At 40.8% G+C, this 15,849-nt stretch overlaps 5 protein-coding genes and 1 pseudogene across 5 annotated transcripts in view; 1 reads left to right on the top strand and 5 right to left on the bottom strand.

Annotated features, from left to right (window-relative positions):
- Window positions 1,102-1,635, bottom strand: LOC109125387 (receptor-like protein 12). Its single transcript, XM_019226980.1, has one exon. It carries the CDS (start codon window positions 1,633-1,635, stop codon window positions 1,102-1,104), a length of 534 nt encoding a protein of 177 aa, XP_019082525.1.
- LOC104700147 (ATP synthase subunit gamma, mitochondrial) lies at window positions 2,252-4,758 on the bottom strand. The gene is made up of 8 exons (XM_010415614.2): window positions 4,514-4,758; window positions 4,060-4,103; window positions 3,773-3,925; window positions 3,449-3,562; window positions 3,236-3,363; window positions 3,002-3,124; window positions 2,774-2,893; window positions 2,252-2,685 (listed from the first exon to the last, which is right to left on the bottom strand). The coding sequence occupies exons 1-8, from the start codon at window positions 4,624-4,626 to the stop codon at window positions 2,488-2,490; spliced, it is 993 nt and encodes a 330-aa protein (XP_010413916.1). The 5' UTR covers window positions 4,627-4,758; the 3' UTR covers window positions 2,252-2,487.
- On the top strand, window positions 5,487-7,316 carry LOC104704239 (phytosulfokine receptor 1-like). Its single transcript, XM_019226979.1, has 2 exons — window positions 5,487-5,745; window positions 6,010-7,316. Exons 1-2 carry the CDS (start codon window positions 5,487-5,489, stop codon window positions 7,314-7,316), a joined length of 1,566 nt encoding a protein of 521 aa, XP_019082524.1.
- Window positions 8,332-9,294, bottom strand: LOC104700146 (annotated as a pseudogene).
- On the bottom strand, window positions 9,368-13,872 carry LOC104700144 (cellulose synthase-like protein D1). Its single transcript, XM_010415613.2, is given in 8 exon segments — window positions 9,368-10,475; window positions 10,554-10,954; window positions 10,956-10,978; window positions 11,066-11,441; window positions 11,514-11,894; window positions 11,986-12,415; window positions 12,505-13,132; window positions 13,536-13,872. Coding segments are annotated over 7 exon segments (3,117 nt in total). The 5' UTR covers window positions 13,056-13,132; window positions 13,536-13,872; the 3' UTR covers window positions 9,368-9,520.
- LOC104700140 (vesicle-associated membrane protein 722) overlaps window positions 14,089-15,849 on the bottom strand; it is a gene marked incomplete at its 5' end in the record, with an annotated part of 2,641 nt that continues 880 nt past the window's right edge. The window contains 4 exon segments of the mRNA XM_010415608.2: window positions 14,089-14,478; window positions 14,600-14,662; window positions 14,872-14,992; window positions 15,097-15,238. Coding sequence (XP_010413910.1) covers window positions 14,329-14,478; window positions 14,600-14,662; window positions 14,872-14,992; window positions 15,097-15,238 — 476 coding nt within the window. The 3' untranslated portion in view covers window positions 14,089-14,328.

Raw genomic sequence — 15,849 nt, 5'->3', positions numbered from 1 at the left:
GCTCCGAGAGAGGGATGTTGTGCTAGAGCTGATCCGTGAGCATCTCCACAAAGCTCAACAGCGGATGAAGACAAGAGTCGATGCACACCGCAGGGAGATCGAGTTCGAAGTGGGGGAGTTAGTATATCTCAAAATGCGCCCCTTTAGACGCCGTTCCTTGGCCAGGAGGACCAATGAGAAACTAGCGGCTCGTTTCTACGGACCCTATCCTATTGAAGCGCGAGTTGGGAAGGTGGCTTATTGCCTCAAACTACCCGCTGAAGCCAAGGTGCACCCTACTTTTCATGTGTCCCAGCTGAAGCGAGCCATAGGGGAGCAGGTCGTGGCCGCGTCCATTCCAGAACAGTTAACAGAGGAAGGGGTGCTTGAAGCAGAACCAGAGGCCGTGTTGGACATCCGTAAGAACCCGGGGTCAAGACAATCTGAAGTTTTGATCAAATGGAAGGGATTGCCAGATTTCGAATGTTCGTGGGAAGGGGTAAGCAGCATGAAGGGGCAGTTTCCAGGTTTCCACCTTGAGGACAAGGTGAATTTCAAAGGCGGGGGTAATGATACATTTGAGGTTCAACACCCTCCTATCCTTTACCGTTATCAGAGAAAGAATAAAAGCCCAAGTGGCTAAGAAGTCATCTAAGAAGGATCCAATAGTGTAGTGGGCCTTGTGGGAGGGTCTAGTATAAGGAATAAACATCACTGTCCTACTGCTTTGTCTGTAACGGGTTTGGGTGGTAGGGTCAGGGAATCAACCGTAGTACTTATGTAGCAGGTCGGGCACGGGGGAACTTTGTCGAGTGATTGGTAAACATTGTAAGGGGGAGGGGAGAGACTCCAAAAGAATTCTCTCATCGTGTACCGTCGTCTCATTCTAAATAAAGAACTTTGTTTTCTTATTCGTTTTGTCTGTTCTTGAGAATAACATCCAAAACGTATCAAATTGGTATCAGAGCACTCTTTCTTGGGAAACTGATCTTCTAGATGGCGCTCAAGAAGGTAGAAGAGTTGGAGAAGGTCATGGGGAACATCCAGAAGGAAGTCCAGCAACTGTCGGGCTTGGAATCCGACGTCAGTGCCATGAAGAAACAACTGGGCAAGCTGGACGTCTTAGAGAAGCAAGAGTTTGGTTAGATTCCGTATAAGCGGGAAACTACCGGTGAGCTCATTTCGGGAAAGTTCTAAAAAGGAGAGCAGGCTTAGGTTACTAAAGGAGGAAGGAACTTGACCTATGAAGCCATTAGAGGAAAGAGATAAAACCTCTAATTTGTTGAGATTTCCGAACTCATAAGGGAGTGAAGAGGAAGTGAAGTTGTTGTAAGAGAGATTGAGGTAACGAAGATGATGAAAACCAAAAAGGATACTGTTGGGTTTCAGAGTTCCACTGAGACAACCACTTGGTAACTGTAGCTTAACGACCTCACCTGTCGTGTTATCGCACCGGACTCCATTGAAGTAGTCAGTTTGGTTGCAACCGGTGGAATCAAACTCGTTCTTGAACTGTGTAAGGGATTGAATATGGTTGGGACGACGGCAAGCAACAAGACCAACAACAGGATCGTCTAACATAAAGATGCTTGACACAGAGACTCGACAGAGTAAGAGTATCGAGAGAAAACTCAAAAGCAGATGTGAACCCGACATTATGGCCTTCGCAAAAACTTTCAAGATGAAAAATCTTCTTTATGGAAAGAGATGTAGAGGTGGTTTTGGCAATGAAGATGTCGCTTATCTTATAGATAGATAGACACATACATTTCACCGATTATAAGTCCTCAAGTCTTGCCGTCTTGGTACTGGCGTTTACAAGAAGTCTTCCTAGTGATATCTTGACCTAAAAGTAAATAATTATTTAATAAGTCTTCCTGGGAGAAGGGAGAAAGACATTCGTCAAATTTTAAAGAGATAACGCTTATTTTAATGGTTAAAAAAAAAGAAAGATCATCAAACCGGTGTGTATATGGTCTTTTGCCCAAAAACAACGTAACACTACAGAAAACAAAGTTCGGGAATGCAAAAGTTTGTAATCCTGCTGGATATCACAAGGGTGTTTTTATAAAAACGTTTTGAGCAAAGATTGGTGGTCTTAACAAGAAGTCAGCAAAGGAAATATCAAAGCCAAAAGCAGAGTGAAGAAAATAACTAACACGTATGGGAATATATCAGCTCTGATGTAATAAATCTTGACGAGTCCTGTTGATAGTGAGGGTGAGACGATCGTATTATTTTACTGGAGATAATCTCAAAACAACACTGCAAATTCTGGGGGAAGCGAATTTCAATCAGAACAAAATGTGAAAGCAATTATTAGTAATCCTGCTGGAAATTACAGGTAATGTTTATTATAAAACCGTTGAGCAAAGATTGGTGGTCTCAACATGAAGCCAGCAAGGGACACTGATTCAGTATCCCTTAAGAGTCTAAAACACACTCTTCTTCAAGGTATAGATATTCAAACCCAGATCAAAGCAAAATGAGGAAGCAACAAGGATTGGTCTATTTAGCGGCTTCAAGTGCAGATGCTCCAGAGATAATCTCGATAAGCTCTGTTGTAATGGAAGCTTGACGAGTCCTGTTGTATGTGAGGGTGAGACGGTCAAGCATTTCTCCTGCGTTTCTGCTGGAGCTGTCCATGGCAGACATTCTTGCTCCCATCTCACTACACGCATTCTCCAAAACCGCATTGAACATCACCTGGTAGAGTTCACGTAAACAGCCAAAGATGTTATGTTTTTATCTTTGCTGAAATGCCATAAACAAATTAAGCTCTTGGTTTACTTACACAAGAGAACTGGAACTCGGCTAGATTCTGCAATATTTCTCCCTTTGTTTCACCACCTTCAATCTCATATGAGTCGAGATCACCAAGTTTTCCTCCAATTTCAGACTCCTTCTCAATGATCTTCCAATGCAAAAAAACACACATATTTAATTTCGTTTATTGTTAAAGCAGAATATAAACTACTAAGCACTAATCATAGTCCTGAGACATTTGACAGTTGTAACATACTTCTGGGGACAAAACAGTGGACACAGTTGGTAGAAATGCGACAACAGAATGGAACTTGTTGTAGACAATGCGCAAAGCATCAAATTCAACGTTCTTCAGGATGTCATCTGCTAGAACTGAAACCTGAAGAAACACGAAACATAAGGAACACTACAGACAACGATTACATAGCTCGAGAACGAATGGACTAGCGAGAGCAAGTAATGCTCCTAAATATTAGCAATTATGACCTACCTGAGCATAATTGAGTGGATTCTTATTCAGCTCTGTTACAGAGAGGACAATGTCGTTCTTTGAGTCACGAAGCATTATAGCCTTTGCTTTCTCTCCGACAATAACAAACTGAACTTCCTTTTCAGGACCTGCAATGATACAAGAATTAATTTCAGATATGGCAATTTAGGAAAACTAAACTACGGAACCATCAACAGTGTTTGCAAAACATACCAGAATTCAACTTGTACAGAGCCCTGCTCACTTTAACAACAGTGGAGTTAATTCCACCACAGAGACCCTTGTCAGAAGAGAGAGTGACCACCACACTCTTCTTTACATCAATGCCTGGTTTTTCCATCAAGTAGCGCTAGAAATCAGAAACATATCAAAAAGAACACCAGAGAGATAGCAAGAGGATGGATATCCAACAATACAGCAAGAGCAAAACATTGTTTCGTCATCATCCATATTCAATACAAAAGCAAGCCATGAGAAGAACATTGATACTAAGTATAAAGTGAATAAAAAAGAACTACTCTTTATTGACAACCATACTGGGATTATCTCCTAGAAGTGCAGTAAATGGCTGCCAAAGTCCACGGGAGTTCTCAGCTCTGCCTTGAACTGCTCTAAGCTTGGAAGCAGCAACCATCTTCATGGCCTTTGTGATCTTTTGGATGTTCTTAACACTCTTCATACGGTTACGCACTGCATAGAGAAATACATGAACAGCAATTCATACAGATTAGAACATCTTTAGATTCTTATAACAACGAGCTATACAAGAGCTACCCAAATCCAAACTAGGCAAAACGAATCTCCAATGATCAGCTGAGACTTACCCACTTGAGTAGAGATAGATCGAAGTCCAAGAAGTCCTTCCTCCCTACAAATCAAATACAGGTTAAGTCCTCATCATCCAATATTTCAACAAATCAACACGCAATGACACCCAAAAACAAAATTAAACTGGGTAGATGTTGGCAAAACCAAACGCCAACAGGTGGAAGCTGATCAAATCTGTCAAGGTTAGGCAAATCAAAATGGCTATATACTACAGCTACCCAGAATCAAACAAACGAATTCGATTGTTTCTCGTATATTCGAAATTCAAAGAAATGAAAAATGCTCTAACCCTAAAACAGATCATTTCGTCAAAACTAACCAAAAAAAAAACATCAACGACTCAAATCAAACCTAACGGATTTCAAATTCAGAAGACTATCAACGAAGAACATCGAAATGCTGTGCTTATACGCAAAGGTAAGAACGAAAGGGAGGAAAAAGAGATCTCACTGGTCAGAAGAGAGAGGAGATCGGGTTGCAGCGATTGGGCGTGGAGCGATTGGACGAGCAGCGATTGAAGGGAGGAGACGCCTCCCTTCGCGACGGAAAACAGCCATTGCCATTGATTCAAAAGGATTGATCGACAAAACCTAGCTCCGGCGAAACTTCTCAGATCGGATTATAGATGGGATTCGAGAGAAATGACTGCTATTGCCGAATCCAACAAGGGCTTCTTCTTTATTTCTCCACAGACTACAGTTCTTTTCACGCCGTCGTTTCCACTTTTCTTACCAAATTTTCCCCTGAAATTAATTGGGCCTCATAGAGCCTGATACAAATACTTCTTTGATCCATCTTTTAAGGCCCAAATGTTGACTTGGCACTGCATTCCCTCAGTTTACCAGGTCATCATTTTTTTTTTTCTTCCACTTGGAAACAATCAATAAACAAATAAATGCGAGTTGTTTTGGTAAGGGAAGAAACTCATAAATGTATTACTTTAAAATTCAAAGATAAGATAAAGTTTTGACCAAACTTTTCATTATTGAAAGGCCCACTTATTTTATTTTCTTTTGTATCTAAATTATGTAACCAAATATCATCAAGTAGTAGAGAGAAGATATTAAAAAAGATTATGTCATCATCATATTGAATATGCGTTCGTTTGATCCAATGCGAGTAATAATAATGCTATGTATGTTGATTTCTCTTGTTGATACATATTAGTATGAAGTATGAACACACTTGTAAGAATGTCAAACTGTTATGAATGTAAAAGAATTGTCAAACGCTCTTGTTTGAAAAACAGCCGTAGAGCCATTAGACATGCCTACGTGGTGGACTTCGCTTCATGAAATATGTGACACGTAGGCGTCCACGTGGCATTTAAAAAACCCCCGCGTTTCTTATTTGTTCGTTTTTTCTGATATCTCTCTGTTTGCTTCAATAATTTCGTCAACTTGTTCAAAATCTCTCAAACAACATGTCGCGATCTGTACGCTCCTTACTCTACTGTATCATCTTCGCTTCAAGCTTCTTCTTGATGACCAATGCTCTTACTTGTCGTCAAGACCAGATCCAAGCCTTGATGCAATTCAAGAACGAGTTTGAATCCGACGGTTGCAACAGCAGTGACTATTTAGACGGAGTCCAGTGTGATAACGCGACTGGTGCGGTCACGAAGCTTCAGCTCCCAAGAGGTTGCTTCACTGGAACCCTCAAACCCAACAGTAGTCTCTTCGGTTTGCATCAGCTTCGTTACCTAAATCTCTCTCACAACAACTTCACTTCCTCTTCACTCCCTTCTGAGTTCAGCAATCTCAGCTGATTAGAGGTTGTGTCTCTTGCTTCTAACGGCTTTACTGGTCAAGTTCCTTCCGAAATTAGTAACCTAGTCCTTCTTACCCATCTTAACCTTTCCCATAATGAGCTCACTGGTAAATTCCCACTTGTTAAAAACCTATCAAAGCTCTCTTTTTTAGACTTTTCTTACAATCATTTCTCAGGACCCATACCTTCTGACTTACTACCCAGTTTGCCTTTCTTGTCTTATCTTGATCTGAAAAAGAATCGGCTCACTGGTTCTATTGATGTACCCAACGCTTCTTCTTCATCTAGGCTAGTGCATTTGTCCCTTGGGTATAACCAATTTGAAGGACAAATCCTAGAGCCTATCTTAAAGCTCACCAACCTTAACTATCTTGAACTTTCCTCCTTAAACATAAGTTATCCAATTGACTTACGCGTCTTCTCTCCTCTCAAATCTTTGTTGGTCCTTGATCTTCGTGAAAATAGGTTATTACCAGCCAGTTTAAGTTCAGAGTCAGACATTCCATTGAGCTTAAAAAGCTTGTTTTTGGTGCGATGCGACATTATCGAGTTTCCAAACATCTTAAAGACCCTTCAAAATATGGAGCTTATAGACATTTCCAACAATCTAATCAAAGGAAAAATACCTGAGTGGTTATGGAAGCTTCCTCGTCTTAACTTAGTGAACCTTGTTAACAATTCTTTTACCGGGTTTGAAGGTTCTTCAGAAGTTTTAGTTAACTCATCACTGCGGATAATGGATTTTGCCTATAACTCAATGACAGGAGAGTTTCCTATTCCACCACTCAATTCTGTCTACTTGTCTGCGTGGAACAATAGTTTCACAGGGAACATACCACTCTCAATTTGCAACCGAAGCTCTCTCATCGTCCTTGATCTATCCTACAACAACTTCACCGGTCAAATTCCTCAATGTCTGAGTAACTTAAAAATAGTGAATCTCCGGAAGAACAGCTTGGAAGGAAGTATACCTGACGAGTTCTTTAGCAATGCTTCGATACAGACACTTGACGTTGGCTACAAACTATCAGGGAATATTCCTAGAGGACTCGGGAGCCTCTCGTTTCTGGCGTACATAAGTGTGGCTCATAACCAACTTAAAGGTGAAATACCAGAAGGACCACAGTTTAGTGGACAAGCTGAATCATCATTTGAAGGGAATGCAGGTCTATGTGGTCTTCCTCTCCAAGGAAGTTTCTTTTCACCACCAGCACAACAGCCTAAAGAAGAAGACAAAGAAGAAGAAGAGGACGAAGTGTTAAACTGGAAAGCAGTGGTTATAGGGTATTGGCCTGGACTCTTGTTTGGACTGGTATCAGCACATGTTATTGCTTCATACAAGCCAAAGTGGTTTGTCAAGATAGTTGGTCCAGATAAGGGCAAGGAAGTAGATCCAGTTAGATTGTTTATGAATCTGGATTCAAAATGGGACAGTTTTAACAATAAGGATAGTGTAGAACAAGAAAGTAATATGAAAATATAGTATGTGGATTTGTTGTTACCTGATTGTAAGAAATGGTTTTACTAGTTTCTGTAACTTTTGGTTTTCTTTATTTAAGATTTCTCTCATAGCTGATAATGTCCTTATGATGTACTGCTTTGGTTCTTCTCTGATTGTTCTTCAATTAACTCGAGGCGGTGTTTCTTAATGCACTAAGGCCCTTGTTTCAGCATCCTGCTAAGACAAACTGGACCAAGGGTAACATAAGAGAATCAGAGCTTATATGATTATACTGAAACTTGGCGTTATTGATTTGTGATGCTCTCCCTCAAATGCTTGAAACCAAAAAGATAAAATTCAACAAGTAACATTCTTAGTCTATAAAGATACCATTCAAAGAGAGGTAAAACCTTAAAATACCAACCCAAGAGTTGCCAAAGCCTAAACCCCTAAAATCCTAGAATGAATCCAATAGATATATATCATTCCATGATTGTATCATTATTGCTTAATGCAATCACGAGAAGAAGAAAAAAAAGCACAAATGAAAAGATTACCTGGAGCTCCTTGATTAAGGAAGCCTCCATCAAAACGTCGACGAGAGTGACGGTGATCGCAATCGTTCCGCCGTCGTCGCGTCACAAAATCTCCTACCCGATTTGTTTCATAAGAGGACTCTTTGGTTCGTTATAAATTATGTATTGCCGGTTTGCATATAAACCGAAATGTTTTTTTTGGTTTAAATCTGTTTACTTACTGCTGGTTTAGCATGTTCTTTTCCCTTTTGCTACTTAGGTATGTGACATCAAGCTAGCCAATTGACTTAAACATAGGATAAGAATCTATAATTTTCCTTAATCCCTTTATTCATGGAACAACATCTTGTTTATCATAAAAAATTTACAGATCAAACTCCAATTTCATTGATTCTCTCATAAACAGAAGAAAACACACTAAACTTGAACAACACAAAAAAAAAAAGAGATTGTAAAAAATTCGTACTACAACAAATTCACAACTGACAACATTCCTTACTGTTGTTTTTGAGTTCCGATTAATGTAATCAATCAAAAGTGGTGACGACATTATTCTAATTTATAAAAAGAATAAGCAACCAATGTAGTCCAAGTCACAAGCCCTATTAATAATTTCCTTCTCTGGTTTGTTTTAGATTCTCTCTGGTGACACTCTAGCATTGTCGAGACTCTCTGAGTTGTTGATCTCTGATACTCTGCCTCCAACAGTGAAGAAGTGCTGATGCAGAGTTGCATATTTTTCGATTTTTGTGCTTTGTAAGATGCTCAAGCCTCGCCATGATTCTCCTTGTTTCAATAGCTGCTGAGCAGATCGGGAATTCCAAGAGTAACGCGAGACTGTCTACGCATATTGAAGTCTCCGCTTCAGCAGCGAGAATTCCTTTTGCGTTAGCCACGTCAGCAGATTTCTTGGCTATTTCAAAAAGCTCCAAAGTCTCTATTGCGTTCTTCTTCAAAACTGGACAACTTTTAGGGTTTTCAGATACTTTGGCAGGCGGCTGCGTCTTCAACTTAAGCGGCCTTGATGTTTCTGGAACAGACTTGCAAACATCGTCAGGCTTCCGCTTCTTCAAGTTTTGCTTAATCTCTCCCGTTCCATGAACCCCAGATCTAGTTTCTAGAAACTTTCATAGGTATAGCCGATTGCTTCGTCTTTTGGGTAGTCCTCGCTGGACCAAAAGACTTGCGGTCATCGATTTGATTAGTCTCTGCCGTGATATCATGAGAGAGCTGATGTTTCTTCTTCTTCGATTCCGAACATGGTGGTTCAACAGCCTTACGTTTATTCAGATTCAAGGAAAGCGCTTTGTAGTTGCAAATAGAAGGGTCTCTTACGGTGGAAGAAAGATTAACAGAGGAGGAGTAGAACAAAACGCGAGTTTCCATTCTGATTCTTATTAGGGTTTCACTCTCTCAACTTTCGATATCGAATTGGAAAGATAGAAGAAAGAGTCTCAGGTATTATATAGAGAGAGCGTCGAGGAGTAAAAGAGACCTAACACAAAAAGGAAATAAAAGGAAGCTTCCTTAACTCCCAATCAACGAAACAACGTCGTATGAAAAACTAATTTCCATTGTTTTCTTGTCAAGTTTCGCGAGGGGCAAATCCGTCAGATCATGTATTCTCAACATAAATTTACACAAACCAAAATTACTTTTACAAAACAAAAATATACTGTAGTAAAAAATCCTCTCACTCTGATCCAAAGTTTACACTGAGAATCCTCCACCGCTGCCTGAAACATCATCTGGAGGACTGATGGTGATCCAAAGCAGCGACACAGTAATGGACACAAGCCCTGACCAAACATAAACAATCGTTGGAACCTTTCCTCTTCGACCCATCAGTCCTTTAGCAAACGGATACATATGAGTCAATACCCATAAACTAAAGAACGTTCCTCCCAGCAACTTGCCCCATTGCGGAATCACGCTGTATATAGTCCTCGAAGCTCCAATAACGATAGCAACAAGGTTCACTACGATGATTGTAAGCGGCATGATGAACAAGCCCGTCCATTTCACAATGTAAAGATCCGCAAAGATGTCGTCTTCGTCTTCTCCTCCGGATTTGGATGTAAGCGTGAAGGAGATTTCGATTCCGGCTATTACTTTAAGCAAACCTTGGACGACTGCTGCAAGATGCGCACTTGTGCCTCCGATTAGCCAAAACTGTTCATTTCTCCACCATTCTTCCAGTCCGATTCCAGACCATTTAACCTCAAGGAGTGAGATCAGGGTTAGGGTTATAGTGATGCAGAGAAGGTAGGAAAGGAAGTGGATATCGAGGCTCTGGACAATGAATTTTCCACTGAAGAGACAGAGAGCAGGGAGGAAGCAATAGACAACCAAGAAGATTGAGGTGAAAGGGTATATTCCGACGTTGAGGTAGGCGACTCGCTGGAGGAACTTAAGCCGTCTGGTGGCGAACATGGCGTTGTTCTTGGAAAAGAAGATTTCTACAGAGCCTGTGGCCCAACGGAGAACTTGATGGAGACGGTCAGTGAGATTGATCGGCGCTGTGCCACGGAAAGCATCACGTTTTGTGATGCAGTATACAGACCGCCAACCACGGTTATGCATACGATAACCTGTAACCACGTCTTCAGTGACAGACCCGTAAATCCATCCGATTCTATCTCCCCATTCAGTATTGTCTTCATACCTGAAAGGCCACATACATGTTTAATAACTACATAACCATTTATACTAACAGAGCATATCTACTGTTTCAAAACAATACCAGCAAGAAATGACAGCGATAGCTTCAGCCACGGTTGGAGCATCAAGGGGAGGTCGTGGCAGGAGTAAAGCACCAGGTGGTCTTCCGTTTTTAACCGACATGTGATCTGCTAGAGGCCGTCCTTGGTACTCTGCAACCGGAATAGTGTCTGTGAACATGGTCGAATTACCAAACTTTTTGGGCAGACCAAGATCTGGATCATCATTAAGAGGCTGTGTATCAGACTCTAAATCAGACGCTTGGGAAGTTTGGGATGCTTGGGACTGAGTCCGGACATGCAGAGCTGGAGCCTTTTCCTGACCAAACACCCCTGAGTACTCATTGGCTCGAGGTGGGTTGAATCCATAGAGAGCATACCTTCTGAACATACACCCTGTTCCGACATAAACTGGACCTTGTAAAACCATCTAGTGCTCTCATGTTACCTGTTTCAGAACCGAACAATGTTTTAAGCTATGGTGCCTTGTGCATAAGCATTACACAATCTTGCTGAACTTAATTCAACAACTCACCGTCGAAGAAAACAGTATTGTGATTTGCATATCGATCTGATGGGTCGATTCCTTCAAACCGTTGCGGGAACTGAATGTAACAGATCCTGTCACCACCTCGGTCCATCATGAAACACATTCCTTCTTTGATAGCTTTGGAGTTGTAGATGTAGTGATCACAGTCCAGATTGAGGATGAACGCGCCATTGGAAAGTATAGCTGAAGCTCTGACCATACCATTCATGGCACCAGCTTTCTTGTTGTGGTCAAAACCTGGGCGTTTCTCACGCGAGACATATGCAAACATAGGTACACGAATATCAATCCCTGTGAAATCTAGCGCGCCTTCATTTGGTCCACCCATCACCGGTTCAAGCTCAGGCACTTTGCTCATGATCTACAAAAATTAGGTCAAGTTTGACAAAGTTTTATGGTTTATTTGAAATCACTGAAGTTGAAGGTTCATTACCTGTAGAATTCCGGCGTGGTCTCCTTTTGAATGATCAGGTTTAGGTTCAAACCATGTGCCTGGCCAATGCGTACCATCAGCCATCCACGTTGCTTTTACCACATCAACACCATCTGGCGGCAATACGCCACCATTTTTCTCTCGGACAATCCGCTTTTCCTTGAGCTCTTCTCTCATGTTGAATTGCTCAGCTCTTTTCTTGATTTGTTCTGGAAGACCATTGATCCTGACCTTGAATTCGTCATACTCACGCTTGATCCAACGACGATCTTTGACGAAATCTTGCTTTTTCTTGTTTTTTGTCGGGTCCTTTTTTATGCTAAAGTAACTATCTGGGTTCCTCGGCTCTATATCATGTTTTCTGCAAAATGGCACCCAATACTGCAAACCAAATTCAAAAAAGCCATATCAAACTTTTGCCATCATCTATTATGTTAGTTAAGAGAAAGGGAGAGAAAGAGATAATGGAAACCTCAGCAAAACGAACAGCTTCAGCCATGGCTTCAAAGGTGAGAATTGCACCACCATCGTCTGAAATGTAGGCAGAAAGCTTCTCGATTGGATAATCTACAGCAAGTATTGAGAGAAGGGTGTTTGCGGTGACTAAAGGCGGTTCTTTTTCTGGATCAGCCGTGGAAACAAACACATCAACACCGGGAAGATCAGAGCGACCAGTGGGATTTGAAGGAGAGGGCTGCTCAAACTTGTCATGCAAGGCAGCAAGGTCCGTGGCTCTGTTTATAGGGTTTAGCTTCGGGAGAATGTCAAGAATCCAAGAGAAAGCAAACCAAATCTCGCACACTATTGATAGTCCCCATAGCCACATTGCATCCTCATTAGGATTCGTAATACGCCACCAGAGGAAGAAGAAGACTATCACAAGACGAATCAAAATTAGTAACCTGAAACAAGGAGACAAAAAAACTGTAAGATTTTGATGTTCTATTATAGAGATTAAAAGAAAAAGAAGAAGAAGAAAACAAACAATCACCTGTATGGACTAAGAACTTTGGCCGGGACATTGACCTTCCTCGTGAGAGGCTTCCATGGCTTGTCTAAGAAATCGGACTTGCTAACGCCACCATCATAGGTATCATCCTCTTCTGACCAAAACGCGTTTCCAATTCCGTATTTTCCTTTAGATTCAAACAACCACCTATTATGATCAAAATCCCCCGTTTGGCTCCTCAACAGCATTGATTTGTTATTTGATTTCATAACAGATAACCTCCTCTCAAGCTTATTCCCCATCTTAGGCCCGTCTCCTCCTCCTCCTCCACCACGGTTTGCATCACCTTTTGACTCAGAGGTAGACCCGGAGGAGCCAGCAGGTTGGTTGTCAGGTGTTGGAGGCATGAGGACGGTGTAGTTGATATAATCATTTTGGCCGGAGTAATCGCCAGAGACGTCCATGTCATCGTCACGGGAGAGGCTAACAATGCGACCACTGGACGTCCGGCGACCAAACTTAACGGCTTGTGGAGGCCGGCTTACGGAGGAAGATTGTGAATTTAAGGTCTTCTTTGGTGGACTTGAAGCCATTACAATTATGGAATTTTCTTGTTTTGGGTCGTTTGGTTTCTTCAGCGAGAAACTGAACCCATTTCTTTTTGACAAACCTGATTTAGGAAAATTAGAAAGATTATTACAAAAAAATTAAAAAAAAAAAAGTAACAGAGGAATGTGTTAAGAGGGAAAATGTAAACAAGTTTTAGAATTTCAACGGTTGATAAATCCTTTTCTATTATAAGAAAACTTAAAAACTGAAAAATCTTTGAATTCTGAAATCTCCTTTCTTTGTGCTTTGCCTCTCTCTATTTCAATGAAGGTTAGTATATCAATGGCTAAGAGATTCTGTATGACATTATGAGCAAACTAGAGAGATCATATCAGCAAAAAGATTGACAACTAAGATAAACAAAAACCTCTTCTCTCATGACCAACCAAACTCTAAGATCAAGTATCTAGCTTTATGCAACCACTGTAATTTCAAAAAGGAGGGATCAGAAGGTCAAGCAATACCATAGCAGGGGGTTATAGTTCACAGGTATTGATTTAAATCACCGCCCTCTGCTTCCTTAACAATGCATCGCAGCTATGCATTTCAACCTAAACTGCCTTGGGAATTGAAGAACAACCATCGATTAGACACCAAATCATCTCCCGACCTCAAACCTTTGGGCCGCCGTCGTCGGAGATTTTTCGACATAAGAACCGCGAAATCAGCGGGAGGTGGCTCCGCAAGTCGTTTCGATTTCAGTAGTGGAAAACTTGAGTTCGTCGTCTTCAACATCGAAACCAGTCGATGATTTCCGAAATTTGGGGAAGCAGAAGAGAAAGGGTTTTTGAGTAATTCGAAGTTGCAAGGCAAATTGTAAATGGTAAAACCCTCAATGAACTAAACCGGTCAAACCAAACCGAATTAAAATATAGACCTCAACCCCAATTCCTACGAACCGGCTAGACTATGTTGAACAACACCATCATCGTCACTGCAATTTTCAGCCACTTAAACAGACCAAAGTATGAGATTTACTAATTACCAAAATCTGGTCCAAATATTGGTTCGGAAGAATTAGTGTCAGTACCAAAAAGGGCAATATTGCAAATTTAACGAATATTCATACATATATGTATATATGGCCTATACAAAACCAATTTCAAGAAGTACAATCTAATAAGAAGAAACATAGCACGAGAATTTAGAAACCACAAAAAAAGAAAGCAGCACAACGAACTAAATGAGGAGGGATGTTCTCAGAGATCTTGGAAGCACAAAAGGTGGTGGATAACCCTGGTAAGAGAAGCTCCAGACTTATTTTCCACAGTTGAATCCCCCGCAAACGGAGAGGACGATGATGAGAATCAAGGCAATGATGATTGCAAGAACAATCAGTTTTATCTTCATGTTCTGAAACCACATCTTTCTTCTCATTTGAGTTCCTTGTGTTCTGAAATCTTGCGCCTGTAACAGTTTCAGAGTTCAATTATAAGTTTGAAACCCAAGATAACAACAGTGAGGGAGAGCTGCAACTCAAAGCATATATGTGAATGGAACTTGGGACCATTTGCCAAAGATGACTAACCTGTGAGCGAAGGTTTTCGGTTTTGTCCACCAAAAGCTCAATTTTCTCACCACGGTCAAGAACCTGTAAATGAATGAGTTCCACAATGCATAAAAGGATTTGACAGCACAAATATGTCTTTACAACATCGAATCGGACATTCCCATCTACAGTTAAAGCTTGAAAGACCAGAAGATCGTGATACTTAAGTCATACAAGCTAAACCCTGCTGGAAAAATGTTTTTAGAACATAAAATAATTCCGGCAAAAGAACAAGGGTCAGAGAATCAAACCTTCTCAATGTTTTCCATCATGACACCTTTAACTTCAGAAACTTGAGCTTTGACCTTAGCAAGCTTGCTAATCTCATCAGGATGATCCATACAATACTGCATGTGCTCTTTCAGTTTCGACCTTTAGAGCAGCCAACAAATAAGTAGTAAAATGACTAATGCCCCATGTTTAATACACAAAACTTCTCAAATACCAAAATCAAAGAGAACAAATAAAATAAGTACCCAAATTCTTTATTCAAGCTGTTAGCTTGAGCAGTAGCAGCCTTTCCACCACCATATCTCTTGTTAAAATCCTCCTTAACTCGTTCCAAGAAAGCCATAGGAATCTGCCTCCCAGCAGAATCAACTGCAACCACACAATAGGCTGCACAAAACAAAACCAATATCACTTGTAAGAATGTTCACAGTATAATAAAAAGAGAGTACATATCCACCATCAACATCACCCAAAACCCAGCCAGGTATATATATAGTAAAACACTTGAAACAGCCAAAAACACCATGAAATCAAAAACTACACGCAAATAAGCCAAGAATCATAGATCCAGAACACGTATTGCAATAACTCACTAACAGATCCACCAAACACATCACACAGACTAGATCTAACATCAATAAATTATCGCAACGCCATACCAAGAACTATGCTCAATTAGGAAAAAAAAAAAAAAAATCTAATCCCAAACAATGAAATAAATCGCACTTCTCCACCCAAAACTAGACAAATCGGAAAACAAAAAACAAGTAACGGAGATAGATCGAGAAATATATAGACTTACTGAATCCATTTTCGACGAGGTAATTGAAGGTATGACCATCGCAGTTGTAGGTAAACTTGTTGTTGGAAGAAGGAAGCTTCTGAAGGCACTGAGCAGCGATGGATGTGAAATTGCCTTTGAAATCGGTGAACTCAACGAGGATTACCGTACCTCGAGCCACGAAACTGTAGATCAACGATTGCTGCGCCATTTTTTT

This window comes from Camelina sativa, chromosome 7 (assembly GCF_000633955.1).
Source record: "Camelina sativa cultivar DH55 chromosome 7, Cs, whole genome shotgun sequence".
NCBI classification, from domain to species: domain Eukaryota; kingdom Viridiplantae; phylum Streptophyta; class Magnoliopsida; order Brassicales; family Brassicaceae; genus Camelina; species Camelina sativa.
The sequence above is the reverse complement of the archived record's forward strand: the minus strand, read 5'-3'. Positions and strand labels throughout refer to the sequence as shown.

Excerpts from the sequence above, each read along its gene's own strand:
- LOC104704239 (XM_019226979.1), top strand. The coding sequence starts at position 5,487 with ATGTCGCGATCTGTACGCTCCTTACTCTACTGTATCATCTTCGCTTCA. Across the intron at positions 5,746-6,009 it reads ACCCAACAGTAGTCTCTTCG|GACCCATACCTTCTGACTTA; the intron begins GTTTGCATCAGC and ends ATCATTTCTCAG.
- LOC109125387 (XM_019226980.1), bottom strand. The coding sequence starts at position 1,635 with ATGTCGGGTTCACATCTGCTTTTGAGTTTTCTCTCGATACTCTTACTC.
- LOC104700147 (XM_010415614.2), bottom strand. The coding sequence starts at position 4,626 with ATGGCAATGGCTGTTTTCCGTCGCGAAGGGAGGCGTCTCCTCCCTTCA. Across the intron at positions 3,926-4,059 it reads ATCTATCTCTACTCAAGTGG|TGCGTAACCGTATGAAGAGT; the intron begins GTAAGTCTCAGC and ends TTCTCTATGCAG. Across the intron at positions 3,563-3,772 it reads ACTTCTAGGAGATAATCCCA|GCATTGATGTAAAGAAGAGT; the intron begins GTATGGTTGTCA and ends TGGAAAAACCAG.